This window comes from Phocoena phocoena, chromosome 11 (assembly GCF_963924675.1).
Source record: "Phocoena phocoena chromosome 11, mPhoPho1.1, whole genome shotgun sequence".
NCBI lineage: Eukaryota > Metazoa > Chordata > Mammalia > Artiodactyla > Phocoenidae > Phocoena > Phocoena phocoena.
Genome location: NC_089229.1, coordinates 47,945,087 through 47,965,030, shown reverse-complemented (window position 1 = coordinate 47,965,030; position 19,944 = coordinate 47,945,087). Strand labels below are relative to the sequence as shown.

At 42.5% G+C, this 19,944-nt stretch overlaps 1 protein-coding gene across 2 annotated transcripts in view; it reads right to left on the bottom strand.

Moving 5' to 3' along the window:
• Positions 1–19,944, bottom strand: part of CPM (carboxypeptidase M) — an 86,146-nt gene that overhangs the window by 23,769 nt on the left and 42,433 nt on the right. The window contains exons 2-6 of one of the 2 annotated variants that reach the window (XM_065887590.1): positions 19,454–19,551; positions 9,222–9,394; positions 7,660–7,844; positions 6,790–6,960; positions 3,734–3,886 (exon numbers count right to left, since the gene is read on the bottom strand). In XM_065887590.1, coding sequence (XP_065743662.1) covers positions 3,734–3,886; positions 6,790–6,960; positions 7,660–7,844; positions 9,222–9,394; positions 19,454–19,551 — 780 coding nt within the window. The remainder of the gene's footprint in view (positions 1–3,733; positions 3,887–6,789; positions 6,961–7,659; positions 7,845–9,221; positions 9,395–19,453; positions 19,552–19,944) is intronic. The other variant, XM_065887591.1, reaches the window with a different exon arrangement.

Sequence of the window (19,944 nt, the reverse complement as noted above, 5' to 3'; positions counted from 1 at the left end):
TGGATAAACAACAAGGTGCTACTGTATAGCATAGGGAACTATATTCAATATCCTGTGATAAACCATAATGGAAAAGAACATGAAAAAATATGCATATATATTCAGCTATATACATTTATAGCTGTACAGCAGAAATTAAGACAACTTATAAAACAACTATACTTCAAATTTTAAAAAATTTGCAAATTCCTTCTTGGCTGGAATTGGTTGTTACACTTTAACAGAACAGATTTGAATTTTTTTGACAGTCTATGAACAGTGTTTTTGGATGGCCTTAGGTACCCACACAACACCCCTATATCATGTGTCAAGCTAAACAAAGATTTCCAGGGACTGGTAGTCTGACTATCCTCAAACATGGGAAAAGGAAGAGTAATTTGGATTCAGGTCGATTGCCAAAAGTCTTCATATTCCAGTTTTGACTCTCATTCAATGTCCTCTAAAGATTAAAAGATTCATTTCTGTATGACCCTTAGCCAAACCTAGAGACAACTGTTCAAGCTGGGAATATCTGAATATCACTCTGTTACTGGACAAACACAGACCATTCTTAAATACAGAATTTCTATTAGAGGAAAACCCCATAGCACCTGCCAAATATAAGCTGCCTTTGATCTTATACGTCTTTTCAATATTCTGTCCAGGCACCACCAAACTTTTCACTTAGAAGGAAGTGATTGTTTTACCAGAAGAGATTATTTATTTCTATATGCTGAAATCAAAAATTGAAAAAAGACCAGAAGATCCAAAGAGATGCAGAGACAGCCAGCACTATGACATCAGGAGAACAAAAAGCAAAATTTTGAAAAAAGCTCAGATAATAAGCAAAGGAGAATAAAATCTGAGACTTAAATTTTGTGGCCACATCTGGAAATGAGGGGCAGAAATGTAAAGCTCTCCTTCCCTTGGGGATGTATCAAGCTCTGTGGATGAAAAGCCCGTGCTGGGCAAGGACTGGCCACAGCGCAGAGTCTGAGCCGGTGGTACTCGGGAGACTGTTCACTCCCATGTCCCCACCTAATGATTATAGCTGCCACTGACTTTGGATCTGATAACAGATGCGTATCTGTGTCTCACAGGCTTCTGGAACTCAAGACATACCAGATTCTCTCAGGTCCAGGTTGCTTAGGTTTCTGGATACTGTGGGCCATCCCCCAAACCTCTGGGTTCAGATCTGCTCTGAGGAGTTCAAGGGAGAGAACAGCAGCAGGTAATATCATGTCTTGCTCATCTTTGCTTCTCCCCAGAGAGGGAACAAGCAGGACATTCCAGATCCCTAGAATTCACACTCAACTTAATGTCTGCCTTACTCTCATCCCAACAGGAGCCTAGTCAACCCTCTAAGCATGACAACACAGCACCAAAGGACCTGAGTTTAGATTGAGGTTGGCAGTGAGATTTAATTGAAAGAATGACCCCATCGGAGGCGTAGAACAAGCTGGGGTGAGAAAAGGCATATGCTATTACTCCCAGCTATCAGTTGACTAAAACCAGTCGAGACAAGTGGCTTGCAAAGTTTCACACGGGGGCAGATGACAGAACAGCTTAGGCCTTACCCAGGCTCCCGCCGTCTAGGCCTAGTCCTTCCATTACAGCAGGAGGCCTTTCCTTCCCAGACAAGGTAGGCCAGAGACTTTGACCCATCTGGAAATCTCAGAGACCATCTTAGCAAGTGGTGACACTGAACCAGTGAATGTGATGCAGCTTGACAAACATCAGTGATTTTCTTAAACCAGAGCAATAGCGGTAAAAAGATGTTTGCTTCCATTACTCACAATCAAAGATACTCTTTGGCTTCCTATTGGGCACCAATAAGGAGAGAACCTCTCTATCAAGTAACAGTAACCACACTGTATCAGTGTTTTGAAATAGGGTTTCATTATTAAACTAGAAAACAAAAACAAAACAAAAGACCCTGTCTTAAACCACAGGGGGTAGGGTTGATGTGTTAATATATACATATGTTTTTTTAAGTAAGCTGTGCACATCTGATTATAGGGATAGGTAGATGTATGAATATTCTTTATAAAACCTAGTTAAATGGACTAGTAAGCACTTTAAATTAATAAATAACAATGGTTAGGCTGTAACTTGTATGTTATTTAACAGTTGACAAAGCTCCTTCACTGGCAATGTTATTTCAGCAGGATACTTCAGAGCCCACCTTAATTCAGGGCTCAGTAAATAACCTTTCCAGCTAGACTGAAATTCCGAAGATAGCAGTGCAGTTCATGGAGTGTATTTCGTGTTCAGTTGCACTCCCATGCTGATGCTTCTGAAGGAGGAATTTTAGAAAAGGACAGAGTACACACTAAAAGTTGATATAGGTAGAAGTACAGTAAAAGTAGAAATGTGCCTCATGAGAAAAGTCACGTAGAGACATACCAGAATACAAAGTCTGGTGACATAATGAAAAAGGAGAAAGACCCAATAATAAGCTTAATAAAAATTATTAAGATGCTGGTGAAAAAGAAAGATGACATTTCGTAATCTCCCCCATCAACCTACCCCATAAATGTCTCAGCCAGTTAGATGCAGCTCTGCCAATTCAAAAATAATCTTTGTGTACTTGTGTCATGGGGGTGAAGAGGTTGGGAGTCAAATATGAAAGGGGGAAGGAGTAGCCATGGTAGGGATGTGTGGCCAAGGGAAGCTCCTAATTTTCCTTGCACTCAGCCCTGTACCCCTCTGCTTCTGACTTTTCCCTGCCTCAACCGTCTCCATCTCTTTTCAGCAGGTGGGAAGCTTTGGTGTGAAGCATGCAGAAAATCCAGGAATTATGCAATTATGCAGCAGGCCCACGATGCAAACCTCTTCAGCACAAACACACATCCTCCACTTTGGCTTGATGTGGTAGCATAACTGTCGCCCTAATTCCTGATACCTTTCTCCCCCAAGCCGTTCTCAATGGAGAAAAATAACTAACCCGGGCAATGCAGAAGAGCCTACCACACCCTGCCGAGGATTCCATCATCATCACAAGCAATGTGTTGCTCTAGTACAATGGTTTTCGAAGAGTAGTCCCTGGGCGGGCAGCGTCAGCATCACCAGGGAAGATGTTAATCATTCCAGACCCACTAAATCAGAAACTCTGGGGATGGGGCCTGGCAATCTCGTTTTAACAAACCCTCCTGGTGAGTCTGCTATACATGTTTGAGAAGGACCACTCTTGTCACATTAAGTCTGCTCATCTGTGATAAAGGCCAGACAGCCATCAAAAAACAGGCTGCAAAGACTCCCAATGCCAGGTCATTTGGCAGAGTTGAGGGGTGGGAGGGGTTGAAGCTAACGGTGCTCGGTAACCACCCCAGTTCTAGAAGAAATGCAAAATGGCATGTCCAAAGTTCTCTGGTCTGTGATATTATATGGCAAGTGACAGGCAAACTTGGCTTCTTTCTAAATGGGTGATAAATGTAACAGAGTAACAGCCTGTGTTCCTGATCTTTTGCCAGATTTCCAGGTCATTCAACTTGTAAAATTAGAAGTACCCTGGATTTTACACCCCCATATTAAAGTAACACACACCATGCTTTCTCTTACATGAACCGATAGGTGCTGCACTTCTCACAGGCTGCAGATGTTCACGCAGAGAGAATTCTGAACCATTGTTCTGGTACTAAAAATGAGGCTATACCTAGAAAACATAAATAGGGGCTTGCATTTTCTCAGCCCAGAGGGTTTGCCAGATGCTATATTCTGTGTTAACAGGAATTAATAAGAAAATCTTACAAACCTATGTGCACCTGTTTTATATAGTCAATCAGTGAGTCTTTGTTTTCGTTCCAGAAGCTTGGAAGCTTCTCCTTGCGAGGATATTTACAGCATGACAGCTCCAACGTAATTTCAAAACACTGGGCCCAGATGTAGTTGTAATCTTGCATTCCACCTAAACACAAGCATATTTAATTTTTTTTAAGGTCTGAAATTGGAGTGAAGCCAAGTATCACGTACCTTGGGGACAGGTGAATCAGACAGTGGTAATGAAAGTACACGTAAACAGGAAAAGATGAATTTGACATATTAGCAAGTACAATTAGAGCTTGACATTTTATTATCCAGGCATGACAAAGCAATCCTAAATACTCCCATATGGGTAACTGAATCAGAGCTGACTGATGTTTAGCTGTCCATCAAAATTAAGCGAGGGGTAGAGGAAGGGTCCTTTTTAAAAATCACAATTACAAAAAGGATTCTTCAAGGGTTTCCCTGGTGGCGCAGTGGTTAAGAGTCCGCCTGCCAATGCAGGGGACACAGGTTCAATCCCTGGTCTGGGAAGATCCCACGTGCCACAGAGCAACTAAGCCCGTGTGCCACAACTACTGAGCCTGCACTCTAGAGCCTGCAAGCCACAACTGTTGAAGCCCGTGTGCCTAGAGACTGTGCTCCACAACAAGAGAAGCCACTGCAATGAGAAGGCCACACAGCACAACGAAGAGTAGCCCCTGCTTGCCACAACTAGAGAAAGCCCACGCACAGCAATGAAGACCCAACGCAGCCAAAAATAAATTTATTTAAAAAAAAAGAAAGGATTCTTCAAGTTACATTTCTTCCTAAATTACATTTTAAACAGATATAAACTAGAGTGATATTTTCTTTTAAAATATTTCTACAAACCATTCATAAACACATTTATTCTGTAAAGCTAAGTATATGAATTTGGAGGAATAATAATGCCAGTGTTTACTGAGTGTTTGCTCTTGCTAGGTACTGTTTAAAGAGCTTCACCATCCACTCATTTAATCCTCACAGTAATTATCACTCGTATTTTACAGATGAGGAAGCTTAATCACAAATGGTAGGTCATGTGCCCAGGGATTCTTGCCAGTGAACGGCTGAGACTGGAGCACAGGCCATCTTCCTAGCGCCCCCATGCTCTCAGCCATCACACCGCACTGCGTTTGGGGATGAGAGGGAAGGTGCCATGCTGATTCTCAGGGAGCAGGGGAAGACCCAGGCCCCTGGTACTTCTGGGGTTACCACTGCCCATGCTCACTTTCTAGTTCTTACCTCTCAACACCCTATTTTCAAAGGGTTATAACCGTATTTTATAGTTTCTAAGATGCAAAACTTTTCATATTTTAAAATCTCTGAATTGGGAAGTATCTTAAATTTGATGGCTGAATAACATCATTGGGTTATTAGTTTGGCTGGCAACTTTTTTCTTTCTTGGTGGGACATGTTTTACAATCAGTGGCATCTTGGATTTGAAGAAATATGGTAACTTTGAAGGAAGTAGTCTCTGCCAGATTTTAATTAGTTATACTTGATATCTGCCCAGTGAAATATGTATTCTCAATTTCATCAGGGTATTTGGGAAGTAATGAAGTAAAAAAAATTTATACTTATAAAATGGTCAAAATATTATGTCAACATTGAGTAATATCTATGTACGTACAGATTTTAGCCAGGAAGAATTACTCTGTCCTTTCTTTTCCTTTACTTACAAGTTTTGTATTTCTCTCTGACTTCATTTTTTTTTTTTTTTTTTCTTTGCGGTGCGCGGGCCTCTCCCTGCTGTGGCCTCTCCCGTTGCGGAGCACAGGCTCCGGAGGCGCAGGCTCAGCGGCCATGGCTCACGGGCCCAGCCGCTCCGCGGCATGTGGGATCCTCCCGGACCGGGGCATGAACCCACGTCCCCTGCATCGGCAGGCGGACTCCCAACCACTGCGCCACCAGGGGCTGTAGCCTAGTCCCCGCTCTGACACCCCTGGGCTTCTGCTTATATTATTCCTTCTGACAAGAACACCCCTCCGCCACGTTCCCTACATGGCCAGCTTCTCACTCCCTCCCTCGCCTGGCCGTCCTGTTCCAAGGGAGAAAAACTAGAAGGCTCTTTCGTTTAGCCTGCAAAGTGGTTTTAAAATCAGGAGACTTCATGGAAATATCTAGCTTGCTTCACAGACTGGAAGATCTGGCAATATTGCCCCCCAATGCTGCATGGCAATAATTACCTTGTTCTAAGTAGCAGCTGTCCCCACTGGATGAGACATAAGCATTACATTTCTCTAAGGCCTTCACTACTCCCTGATGTATTCTGGATTTACACCCCTGTGATACACTGTACCTTTTCTAAATCTCTACTTTTAAAAAATTTTACTTTTTTTTTTTGGCTGCGTTGGGTCTTCCTTGCTGTGCGCAGGCTTTCTCTAGTTGCGGTGAGCAGGGGCTACTCTTCGATGCGGTGGCGGGCTTCTCATTACAGTGGCTCTCCTTGTTGCGGAGCACGGGCTCTAGGCGTGTGGGCTTCAGTAGTTGTGGCACGCAGGCTCAGTAGTTGTGGATTGTGGGCTCTAGAGTGCAGGCTCAGTAGTTGTGGTGCATGGGCTTAGTTGCTCCGTGCAACTGAGATGTGAGATCTTCCCGGACCAGGGCTCAAACCCGTGTCCCCTGCATTGGCAGGCAGATTCTTAACCACTGCGCCACCAAGGGAAGCCCTACATCTCTACTTTTATTCACATTACATGCCATCACAATTATTTATTTGTATGTTGCTCTTCTCTATTAAACTTGGGCTTACTATCTGTGTCCTGTTCATCTTTCCTGGCACAGTTCCCAGCTCCAAGGTACATGCTGAACCAGTGTCTGAAGTTAGGAGGCTGTGGCAGTGGGGAACATGTCTGAGCATCTCTCAAATGATCAGTTCCCCTCACTGCTCTGTGATATTAGCTGACAGAGACATGACTGAAGGGACTGCACTGTGTCTAACGTTTGGCAACTGCCGGGGTGAAGGCCAGCTGGCACCTCTGGGGGAAGGCAGTAAGGAGACTAGCAGAATGAAGAGAAACTCACCTTTGAGTGGATACCAAAAGTATCCATTTACAATTCCACCAGGAAACTCTATTTTAGTTCTACATGGGTTTCTTTTCCTCATGTCGGGATTTCTTGAAGCGTAGGTACGTGCAAGATATTGAAAAACATCATCATCAGGGGTTAAGCTCCGAGAGTATAATGTTCCAGTGGCTGTACATGAAAGACAGACCAAGACCTTTTAGCTGAAGTTATAGCTGTAGGAAACACACACCATATTAGCACATACATCATCACATCACACACAAAGGCTCTAATTTCCTAGTGAGATCCTCTACCCACTTCCACGAATACTCCCTTCACTCCTCTTCCTAGTTTTTAATGGACATACAGAAGGCAATATTACACAAAACAACCATGTCCCTGTCTAAACTCCTTCTCAGTCAGCTTAAAAGTTAAATACCCTCTTAGTCACCCTTGCTGATTTCTGGAGGTCAGTAAACTTTCCTTAGGTACTGTAGGGATTAAATGAAGCCACTCGAATACTTTAAGTCCTTGGTACATACCTTATCCCACAGTTTTAAGAGGAATCAGGAACTATTACTTACATGATTAGTTTTATTTATTTATTTACTTAGCCGTGTTGCCTTTTGTGGGCTAATTTAAATCCCAATTTCACTGTTTCACTGATGAATGTCAAGTAATCCCGTGTTGTTATCAGTTCAGCCACCTTGCCCATCTACTGTTTATAAATTGTAGGAAGGATAGCTGGGGGTCAAGAGAACGGGGCTCTTTCTATCCCTGCCAGAGAAGTTAAGTGGGGACAGGAAGAGTGTATCCCCATTCAGAGGCAGAGAGTTTGCAGTTTCACTCTGGACTTAGAAAGCAAGAGCTGGGCCCAAGTTTGCTTACCTGGAACACCATTATCAAATGGGTAACTGGCCACCAGGGCACCACCGTGGAGGTTTGCAGAAAGGACAAATGTCTCTGTATTCAGCCACTTCATGACTGCCACAGTTTCAGGCTGCCTTGGTACAGTATTAAATTCAAAAGCATCAGGGAAATTTCTATTCAGGTCATAGAAGTTACTATTTTCCCTTTAAAAGAAAGAATTTTTTAGGGTTTACTATTGCTGTCTGAGGGAGCAGATTCGTGCAGTGTGTAGACCTTTGCTTTGGGCTCCAGGTGTTTTTCCAAATATGAATACAGAGGTGGTGGATGGTTGCCTTGGCAGCCTCCAGTGAATCACAGCTGGCATTCACACAATGTGTTGTCCCCTCCCGTGTGACTTGTTCTTGCCAATGGGACAGTAGTGATTCGGATGTAAGCAGAGGTCTGATAAGTGTTTGCGTTTCGGGGCTTTTGCTCTTGACACTCCCATTTGGAACCCTGAGACCCCATTGCTATCCACGTCAAGGGTCAATGTGCAAGAATGAGGAACCCAGGTGACAGCCAGAACTGAGACTCTAGAGATACGGTCCCAGCCAGACCCCAGCTGAAGCCCCTGACATCATGGCATAGAGATTAGCCATCCCTGCTCTGCCCTGCTCAAATTCCTAACTTACAGAGTGAAGAGTAACTAAAGAGGTGGTTGTTTTAATTTCCTCAATTTAGGGGCAGTTTGTTCCATAGCAATTGGTAACAGAAACAACAGGAACATGCTATTTTATACAAACGTATTTCTGAAAAGTGGACTGGCCATGTTTAAATAGGCTAAGAAACTTAAACGTGGGAGGGAATCAAGCGGTGATTTATTAATCTTTGGTAAAAACAAATTTTTAATTGCACAAATATCAGTGTTTATCAGACATTTGAGAAATTCCAAACTTCCTGAGGCTGCTTGAAACACAATAAACTTTAAATCAGAAATACTACCAGACCCACCCTTCTTTGTGATTAGTTCGCGTGCTGGCTTAATAAATCAACCTGTTTATTGAGGGTCTAGGTACTACCCTAGGCCCTGGGATTTAACAGGGATGAACACACGGGCAGCATTCCTGCCCTCAGGTAGATATTAAACAAGAAATGAGACATTAAAGATTGTGCTATGAGGGTAAAGTGCCAGGTGATGTGAGAATAATTGGGGCTCTAATATCTGATAGGTTAGGGAAGGAGGCTTTGAGGAAATGCTGTTGAAACAGGGTGCAGGGGAAGGTGTGGGAAATGCCAGGGGTGAGAAGGCAGCTGGCGGTTGCAGAAGGCGAAGGGAGGTCTGCGGCAGGGTGAGTGCGGGGGAACAGGCAATGAAGCCGGAGCAGTGAGGCAGGCGCAGGGGTAAAGCAGCCTTGCTCAGGATTTTACTTCTCAAAGTCAAAGCAATGGGCAGCCCTGAAAAGTTTCCAGAACAGCAGTGACATGACACAGGTTATGAAATGGTTCGCTAACTTCTCTTTACAGGGCGAAGGGGTCTGATCTGATGGGGGGCTTTTTATGCTTTTGTAGTTTTAAATAAAGATAGACTAGCCCGTGCTTACCTTCCCTTATTGTAAAAACAGTCAGGCTTTAGAACAGCTTCGAATCCATCTGGGTTCATTGAAGGCATGATGTGTATCCGGGTACTATTAATTAGATTTGTGATTTCAGGGTCTCTTCCATCGCTGGTTACGAGATATTCAATTAAATGGAGCAGCAGTTCCCGCCCTACAGCCTATAGGTGTTAAACAGAGAAGAGGATATCGTTAGGTGAGAGGAAAACAGCCCCCAAAGCACAAATTCCCCAACAAGCACTACACATGATATGTGAGACCAAAACCAGTTGTGAGACCACCGTTTCTCTGGTATACTGACACTGGCACGTGGCAATCCATCACTGGTGTGCTGCAAACCCTTTGTGAGTAAAAGGTTTTTTTAAGTTAACTTTAAAAAAAGTGCCTATAAGTAAATAATTTACTAAAAATGAATTAAGAGTGGAGTAAAGCTTATTCTTATTCTCCTACTTCCAGTTTGTCTGTCTTCCAAATACTTCCTGGAGGGGTGGCGAGAGGGGGAGCTAGAGATCAGGCAGGGCGTTGTGCGCCTCCACAAGCATGCCTGGCACACGGAAGAGCCGTGGTGCGTGTCTCGGTGGATGATTCGTGGAGAACCACTGCAGTAGATATGTAGATTTTAACAGAGAAAAATCTGAATTTGTAATATGCATAATTTAAGTAGGTTAATTTAAATAGGTCTGATTTTCATATTCCCCCGTTTCCAGGTTCTTTTATCTCCAAATTCCCCTCTTGCACGTTTGTGCAATTTTTGCTGTACATCTGTATTTCTGATTTCCACATCCTCATGTTTCTTTGGCACAACATCCTCACAATTTTTTGCCATATCTGCATATTATCTATACTATTATTTAGTTTGCATTTTCTTTAAATTGGCTCACTTTTTACTTACATTAAAAATAAGGAACTTTGTATAATTACCATTTTGCTAGATATGTTTCTAATTGTATAGTAAAATAAAAGCATGCCTGAGAATAAACATGGTCACATTCACCTAAAATTACCTTATGTACCAACAATGATTGGGAAACTGAAGGCCTGTGAAGAAGCTTGCTTTATAATCCCCAAGGGAGAGATTTAGTATTTTTTTTTTAAAGGAATTCACATATTCAACCTTATTCTAGAAAGATTTGATTAGGCTATATTACTTTTCCCCTGTAATCCTGAGTTCAAAGATTCTGCTTCTAAGTAAGGAATATTTACCTCTTACACGTGATCAGATGTTGTAGAGCAGTTAGTATATGGGAAATCAGGGCAGCAGGTGGTTAAATAAGGACAGTGCTTCTGGTGCATTAATGAAGGCCGTGGGCAGGAAAAGAATTTTCATTTATGACTGCTCTGTAGCAATTCATTGTTGGGACAAAGGATGAGCAATTCCATACTTTATGCCCCTCGCTGGCAAGCAAAGAGATCACATTTTATGAATTTGTTACCCTAATGAACACAGAATAATTAAAATGGAACTAAGAAAATTTTAAATATGTAAATTACATATTCAGAGTAGAAGTAAATTCCATTCTAACTGCAATTTTTTTCCTACTCATGTCTATCTTCTTCCACCACTGTGATTTTTGCTTTTACAGTCAAAATTGTCACTTGAAAAAGGTCCTTACAAACCTTACAAAAGGTGCTTAATAACCAAAAAAGTCAAGTGAGTCACACACTGGGTTTCCAATTCAGTGTTTTGGAAGATCACGCACATTTGGACACTCCTTACTGGCTTCCCTGAAACCAGAGGAGGAGGGGCTGGCAATTTCAAGCTGTGAAAGGTGGCTTTAAAGGTGGACAGTGTAGTTGGTTGAAGGAGCTTTTCTGGACAGGGGTTGGGGAAGAGAAAAGGTCAAGGAAAGAGAGAAGGAAGTGAGATTTCTAAATGCTGGTTGGAGACTGTAGGATGGTTCCATTAGAGGGACGTACCAGGAAAAACCTGAGGCCCCTCTGAGTCCCAGGTTAAGTACCAAGTGAGATTATATTGGAATCCCCGCATGGTTCTAAATGTGAATTTCCTCTTAACTATCTGAATCCTACATTCTCAAGCACGCCCAAACTCAAGACAGGAGTTCGCAGTTAAATTCATCCACCCACAAGAAAATGAAAACAAAGAGTAAGAAGCTGTGATTAAACTACAGAACTAAATTAAGCAACTGTGGTGGTGTGGGTATAGGATAGAAGGTAAAAGTTAAGGTTTATAGCTAACGGCAAGGGTGGGTGCCGGGGGGAGAGGAAAGGAGAGGACAGAAGACTTTTCAAACTGCTAATTCCTTCACTTTTCCCAGGAATGGGTCATGGGATATTATCCAAAGTTTAAAAATATATATATATTTCAAATCATTATAATTTCAGTTTTTCCTTTTTTAAAAAATTCTTTTTTTTTAAACCCCACATTTGTTTATTTATTTTTTTGGCTGTCTTGGGTCTTCGTTTCTGTGCGAGGGCTTTCTCTAGTTGTGGCAAGCGGGGGCCACTCTTCATCGCGGTGCGCGGGCCTCTCACTATCGCGGCCTCTCGTTGCGGAGCACAGGCTCCAGCCGCGCAGGTTCGGTAGTTGTGGCTCACGGGCCTAGTTAATCCGCGGCATGTGGGATCTTCCCAGACCAGGGCTCAAACCCGTGTCCCCTGCATTAGCAGGCAGATTCTCAACCACTGCGCCACCAGGGAAGCCCAAAGTTTTTCCTAATTTTTTGACTTTAGAAGAATCTTCCGATAATTTATTATTTTGAGAAAATACCAAGTTCACCAATTATTTTCATTTCACTTCAGTTCTATTCTGTTAAATTCAAGTAAAGTTAAATCTCATACTTCTTATTTAAAGATAACACGTATAATATGACACACATCTCATTTTATATCCTTTTGATTCCTCTCATTCTATTACTGTAGAAATAACAGATGTCTAGAATACCATCTGGCAAATACTAATGACGGTGATTTCTGAGCGATAGTATTCTGAATAGTTTTTATTTCCTCTTATTTTTCTAGTATTGCTTTTTAAATTAAAGAAAACCTATGTTATTTTTACAAAAACAATAAAATTATGGTTCTTTCAAGGTAACGAATGTGTGACCAAGGTATTTTCTGTTTGTCTCCATATTCCAAAACAAACCACAAGTTCGTAACTGCAGAGGGTGAAAGAAAAATCTTGGAAGTGTGATAAAGAACCAATTAAGAGTTAGATAACTTAAAAAAATGGTGAGGTAAACAGATGCAATTTCAGAGGGAGTTAAACAAAGTCCTCTTGTTTTCTTGGACCATATTTTCCTGTCTCTGTAACAGCAAATTTATGCCACATATTATTCAAGTTAATTCTTCTCAACCTTAATATAAATGTCTCAAACACTCATTCATGTTTTATGTATAGACCTCCCTTCGTTTAAAATTAAGTCTTTGAATATGAAACCTTAGAGAGACTAAAATTTTAAAAAAGAATGTGGTCAAAACTGTTTCCGTTAGCTTAACCAGCCTTTCATTAAGCTCCTTTTGTGAGAGTGTGGACTTAATGAAAGAATCCCTAATGAAGAGCCTGAAAGGCTGGGTGAGCACACCAGCTTCTAGAGTCTTTCTCTGATAATTCATCCGGTCATTAAAATGGCAGGAACCCAGGATGGACCTAGAGATTGTCATACTGAGTGAAGAAAGTCAGAAAGAGAGAAATATTGTATAATATCGCTTATATGCAGAATCTAAAAAAAAAATGATACAAATGAACTTATTACAAAACAGAAACAGACTCACAGACTTAGAGGAGGAACCTATGGTTACCGGGGGGAGGGTGGGGGGAAGGGATAGTCAGGGAGTTTGGGATTGACGTGTACACATGTCTACATTTAAAATAGGTAACCAACAAGGACCTACTGTATAGCACAGGGAATGCTGCTCAATATTATGTAACAACTTAAATGGGAAAAGTGAAGAAGAATAGATACATGTATATGAATCACTTTGCTGCATACCTGAAACTAACACAATATCGTTAATCAACTATACTCCGGTATAAAATAAAAAGTTAAAAAAGATGGCAAGAACCCAGAAAGCAGAAAATAAATTCTCTATCAGTTTTTCTTCAATTCAGTCAAGTGGGAATTTGTTAGACAGATAAAAATCAACGTTCTAGCACTTCTAAGAACAATTGGAAAACAATTTTGAAGCAACAATCCACAACTGGGTAGTGTATTGTGCGAGAGTGAATTAGAGGGTAGTACCAACACTTCAGCTCTCCTAATCGTGGAGTCTTGAAATGCTACACTGTAATGCAGCTTCTGGGGCTCCACATGGCGTGTAACAGACTTAATTCATTTGTCTTAATGCCTAGCTACCTCCATCTTCAAATATTAGCCTAATATTACATTATCTAGCACACTTTTCTGTGGCCTCCCCAAGTCTGGGTTCCATGACCTGCCTAGGTGGTCCTTTAACTCTCCTCACCTGTGCTCTCCTGACAGTGTTCACACATATTACAATGGCCTGACCGACCCTGACTGACCCCCACCCCCACCCCTCAACTCCACCATCCAAGGTTTGATGGCAGCGATCCTAACCAGCTTCCTGTGTAGCCCTGGTATCTCACCCAGCTCCAGGTATATCATGTGCTCAATAAATGATTGTTGGTTACTGTTGCCAAATCCACTACAAAGTCATGACAATTCTGAGGAGGAACTTTCTGAAAACATGAGGACTTAAGGTTCTCAGTGAGAGGGAGTATACAAATGATCAAGTTAGTTCATTGCAAGGACGTTCAATACTGAACACACTTCACAGGGCTGGGGGCCAGCAATTCTGATCATGCCAAGGACTCGACACCCTGGTCCCCCGGCCCACCCTCACCAAAAAAGGGAGATGGAGAGAAAGAGGATAATTATATGAGGAACTTAATACATGCTTAAAAGGAATTAGACACTTCGCCTGGAATAAGGATTAGTTTGGTCTAAATGCAAAAGGAAATAATTATCCAAAGCCATGCTGTGTAACTGAGGACATTTTGTCATCATCTGGGATAGTGGTGGAATAAAGGGCTTGAGAAGTGGCAAGCTTTGTTTTGTCTTGTTTTAGTAAGTTTGGAAACTCTATTGCATGTTGACTACACAGCCCAAGATCTTCCAGGATAGGCACAATCCTGGATATTATGTCCTGTTGTTCACGTAGAACATTAAAATACCCTCTAAATATAGACATTTAGACATACAAACTACTGTCTAAATGTCTCTTATACCTAGAAGGTGTGCAAAAAACCATTTAGCCTTTATTTTTGGGTTGAAAAATATGATCAGTATTATCCATATTTTTGCAATGTTTTTCCTTTCCATTATGTATCTGGAATCCAATAAACTATAAATTAATGCCACCAAATGTGAAATTCTAAGTGTGATGTGGGTATTTCAGAACTCTATACCCAAATAAACCATCATAGGAAAAATAATTCATTGATGTTTAAGAAACAGAAGCTTAAAAAAAAAAACTCTAGAAAAAAAAAAGAATCAGAATTGGCAATTCAGTTATGCTTAACAGACATAGACTGAATACCTCCCCCCATACTTAAAGACCATGGGCCCTGCAGTCAAGGGAACCTGTGGACCCAACCTCTCACCTGCACTTTGCCTGCTCCTGGATTAGCTTAAAATTCCAGGCACCTGACCTTTTAAACACATAGTCATGCTTTGCTTGGATATTTCCATTAGACAGGGATTAGAGATGTCTTAACAATCTAGAGATTGCCCAGATATAAAATTTTCTTTCCTGCAAAATTTTTAAACATGGGATGGCAGATAGGCACAAAACATAGAACAGGGAGGGCTCGAGGAAGGAGCAAGGAGTGATTTTCCAGGCTTCTCTCCTGCACCCACATTTAGGCTGAGGGTACTAGATGTTTCCATTTCCAGGGGATGGTCCCAGCGTTCATTAAAGCTCTGATTTTAGATTATAGGTAATAGTTTACTACAAAGCCAGCCAGTAGCAGAATGAGGTGTCAGAGGAGGGCGAGGGGAACAAAGACCCCGCTCCCAAACGATGTGAATGTTTGTGGAGCAGGGGAAGGGCAGAGAGCCCCGCCCAGGGACCTCTGGTCTCATCCCTCCCAATGAATAACAAGGATTGGATGTCAGGTGTGCGCACACTTCCGATTAGGAGCCTGTGTGAATGACACCCGGGACTGGGGCTTCTACAATTCCACACGCTGATGTGTGTACAAACAAGAACCTGGATAAACCAGGAAAACACCTGCTAGTCTTACTAAAATGAGAAAAGTTAGAAGCTCAGAAATGTCTCCCTCACTCTGAAAAAGCATGAACAGCAGGTGACAAGGGCGGCGGGTGCTCTTTCCGTCGGCTCCCCCGTGTGACTCCCCAGCAATCAGGGAGGAGAGGCGGGCAGCAGGCATGAGACAGGGACAGAGAAAAGTGACACGGAGATGCTCACTCCAGTCTTACTCTAAGAGTTTGCTACGCTTTCACACGGTGAACGAGCCCAAATCTTCTAATCAAATGGGGCTGGAACAACTGGGAATCCATCCAAACAAAAATTAATTTGAGATAGATCATAGATCTGTATGTAAAAAGGAAAACAGTCAAAACAGAACGTTCCAAAGGCAGTGGAGGGGGTCAAGGAGGCAGAGCCATAGCTGGGAAAGGCTCACTGCTCAGGCTCTGATGCAGGCCCAGAGGACCAACAGAAACCTGCATTCCCTTCCTGGTCAACGCACTAACAAACATGCCTTCTGCAGAAGTGAGCAAAAGAAAGCCCGCCCACAAAGCACTTAGCGTAGCCCATGCTCAGTAAATGTTGGTTACTGTTACTCTTTTCTTGTCGGCGAGTACTGTATGGAGGGGAACTTGCCAGCCTGATCGATGCAGCATCGTGAGGACATGAGCTCATGACAAGGTGACTGAGAACAAGAGGCATATCATACAAAACCAGAGGAGGTTTGACTTCATTCTCTTGTAACAATTCTCACCTGAAAATGGGCTGTTTCAAGTAGATTTTGCTCCCCTCAGTGTGCTTCATGCATTCCAGATGTAGCCAGGCTAATCAGCCTGGACCTTCAGCACCAGCCAAAGTCACCCACCTTCGCGATTCCGAAGATACACAGTAGCCAAAAATGTTTCACCTGAATCCCACAAACCTTTAGATTTAACTTCCAGTTTGAAGTAAGAGGCATGAGGGATGAGAGGCACAAAATCGATATTATAAGGAAGGAAACAATCCAAACTGAGGGACGTTCTGCAGGACACACAATGGATCAACGTTCTCGCTTAAGTCTAGCGTCACGAAAAGATGCTTTATATGCTAGATTAAAGGAGATTCAAGGGATATGTCAACCACATATGATGCATAATCTTGGACAGAATTTTGAACGGACACTTTGGGGGACATTTTGAGGACAACTGGAGAAACTAGAACATGGGATATAAGGTAAAGATAGGATAAACATTTACTGACATGAAAGGGTAGCTTGTATTAACTGAAAAATGTTACAAAGAGCAAATTAGCATCGCTCATTTGGTGCAAATGCATACACAAAAATATCCGGAAGGATAAATGATAAGGAATCGACAGTCCTAATTTGGAGAAGGTCAGTACACAATGTTTTCTTTTTGTTTGTATTTCTTCTAAGATGTACGTATGTTGATTTTGTAATAATAACAGGTTATTTTTAATTTAATAAAGACCCAATTCTAAAAGAAGGCATCACGAAGTAGGTGAAAATTCATGGGGGGAAAATGGTGTGTGTGGTCAACGTAACTGGGTCTTCCTGTTGGTGCTGAGGTGGGGTCCAGGGAAAAGAGGAAACATTTAAAAAATACCATGGTCAATCCTGTCCACCACACTACTCGGTACACATATGACAAACTGGGCTTCTTCACGTGAGATCCACAAACTCCTAGAAGATCCATGGACCCTGAGATCAGCATTCAAAGTTTGTGCCAGAATAGCAAGGAATCCAACCAAAGAAGGTTAAGATGTTAAGATGCCCCCAAATGTTATCTATGTTGCTTTTTAATAGTGGGTTCTTGAAAATGCTCTCTCAATTCCAAAAGGTCTAAGAGAAGGATGAGTAGGGTGATTAAACCTTCTAATCCAAGTGACCCTTTGGCTCCTGGGTTACGCCATCACTTTCCCCAGCTCCTAGTGGCTCTGGGAGGACAGAACATACAAGATCTAAATTCGGGATAATAAGTTTCTCAATGGCCCCCAGAGCCGCCAGATACTGCTACCAGCTGGGACACACAGGGGATAGCAGGACTTCAGGATCCCACACCCGAAACACACTGGGACTTTTCCCTCTGAGTCACCTCAGTCCTTAGCATTCCTCAAAGAATCACAGTGAATGAGAGAGCCCGATTTGATGGGATACATTAACTACATGGAAGGCAAGATGTCAGAGATTTGGGAAAGTACAAGTGAATTCAGGGGTGAGTGAGAGGAAGGACTCTTGCTTTTCTTTGGAAGTTTCAACTGAGAGGATTAACTTCTAAGCATCAGGCTGCAACCTCTGAAACGCCAGGAATTCAATAAATAAACTACTGGAGTCAATGTCTCATTAAAAATGGATCCCACAGGACCTCGATCAATTGACTAGATAGCAAAAGAGAAAGGAAGTCTGGGCTGCTGTCTGTCATGAATAGTTGTTTTGTTAAAAACAACTATGGTCAGACTCCCAGCAATATCAAGCCTTTTCGAGCAAAGCCCATTATGCTTAAAAAAGTAATTTCCATCCACCCCCAAATCAGGTTCAAAGACCAACCACTCTCTCAAAGGCAAGTGTTTGCATCTGAGCTCCAGTGACAAGAAGTCCCCTGGCTCGGCAGGACCAGGGCGGGTTGAGCAGCGTGCCTAGGAAGGGCAGAATGTGTGTGTGTCACGCGGGGTGGAGCCTGTTCCTAGAAAGCTTGGGGTTGGGGAGGGTTAAGCCGGGACAGGAAGCCCAGCGTTCGAGCAGTGCATGCCACCCACGCTACTGCAGACCTGGAAGTGTCGTAGCAAGTCAGCAGGTTATACTTATAGGAATATTCCTGTTCTTTGACATTCCTTAAAGTTAAGTGTGTTTGATATTCCTACGTCAATTTTCTTTACTGTCAAGACTAGGCACTATCTTTCCCTCCCACTGTATTGCCCAGTTGTGTGGGATTCTGGGGAACAGAAGACCCTGCAGTTGTCATATTCTCAAAATACTCTGAGGAAGAAAGGTGAGAAATGGAGAGGAGCATCTTCAAACGCCTGGCAAGAATGGCTGGGCAGGCAGGTGTGGTAAAGGGTATTTTGCAAAATATAAAATAAATAACATAAACAAAACAAAATAAAAAGAGAGTTGATCCCCAGTAAGTTGGAAAAGAGGCAAGACATCATGATGGAATTTAAGGGTTTGTTGAATGATGGGGATGACAGAGCCCTAAGCTTGATGGTCTAAACCAGGGATCCCCCAACCCTGGGCCGAGGACTGGCACCGGTCCGCAGCCTGTTAGGAGCCGGGCCGCACAGCAGGAGGTGAGCGGCGGGCAAGCGAGCAAAGCTTCATCTGTATTTACAGCCGCTGCCCATCGCTCGCATTACCGCCTGAGCTCCGCCTCCTGTCAGCATTATGGTGAGTTGTGTAATTAGTTCATTATATATTACAATGTAATAATGATAGAAATAAAGTGCACAATAAATGTGATGCGCTTGAATCATCCCGAAACCATCCCCCGCCTCCTTCCGGTCTGTGGAATAACTGTCTTCCATGAAACCGGTCCCTGGTGCCAGAAAGGTTGGGGACCGCTGCTCTAAACTTAAGCATTGGAAACGCTAAGTGTTAGATTAAGAGAAAGTGACAAAAGCATTCAAAACGCCAGCTCCTAGGAGTCTGGATAGCTAGCTGGGATCTGATTGTTTTAGTTCAAATAGAATATTGCTCCTCTGCTGGGTCACCTCGATGCTGAGCAGGAGATGGGGAAAACCAACACAGGCAGGAGTTCGGGGACTTGCTGGCAGTCCAGAGCTGGGGCACTGTTGTTCTTCCAGACCCCAAACAAAAAAAGTTCCAGTTACCTGCACAGGGCACTGGGTAAACAACCAGATGGCTGTGCTGGTCTTTGGAACCTGGTTCCTTCAATCCTCTCAGAAGGCCTCACCGGAAGACCTTTCCAGATTCTTTGCTACAGTGTCTGCTGCTTCCTTTGCATTTAGACAGAGCACAAGAGACCCGACGGGAAGCTTCTCTGGTGACATGTCAGATATGCAAGCCATATACATACCTCATCTCCATGCATATTTGCCACGTATTTGAATTCTGGAATCCCGATTCTGTGCTCCTTTGGAAAGCGTCCCACAATAAGAACCCACAGGTTTCTGCCTTTACAGGGAAGAAGAGTATAGAAAAATGAGTTGTCTTTTGAAATGATGAAGGAACTCTGGGAGAATGAGAACAGTGAACAAATGATGCTGCTTCTCCCACCTGACGAATGTTTCACAACCACCTCAGTTCATGTGACTAATGCTTCCTTGCTTAAAACACTTTCAGTTTCCAAAACCCTTTCAATTTAGCACAAATATTTAAGTTCTTATTCTAGAATGTGACTTTTTAAAATCAAAGACTTATTAGGCTATGTAGGTCTTATTTTTCCAAAATGTTTATATAGTTTGCTCTGAGTTTCTGGTGTTTTATAGAAGTGATCTTGCTAATTCACACAATTACACAAAATTATTACTGATAGTTGATGGGGAGGGTGCCGTAACTCTCAGTGCA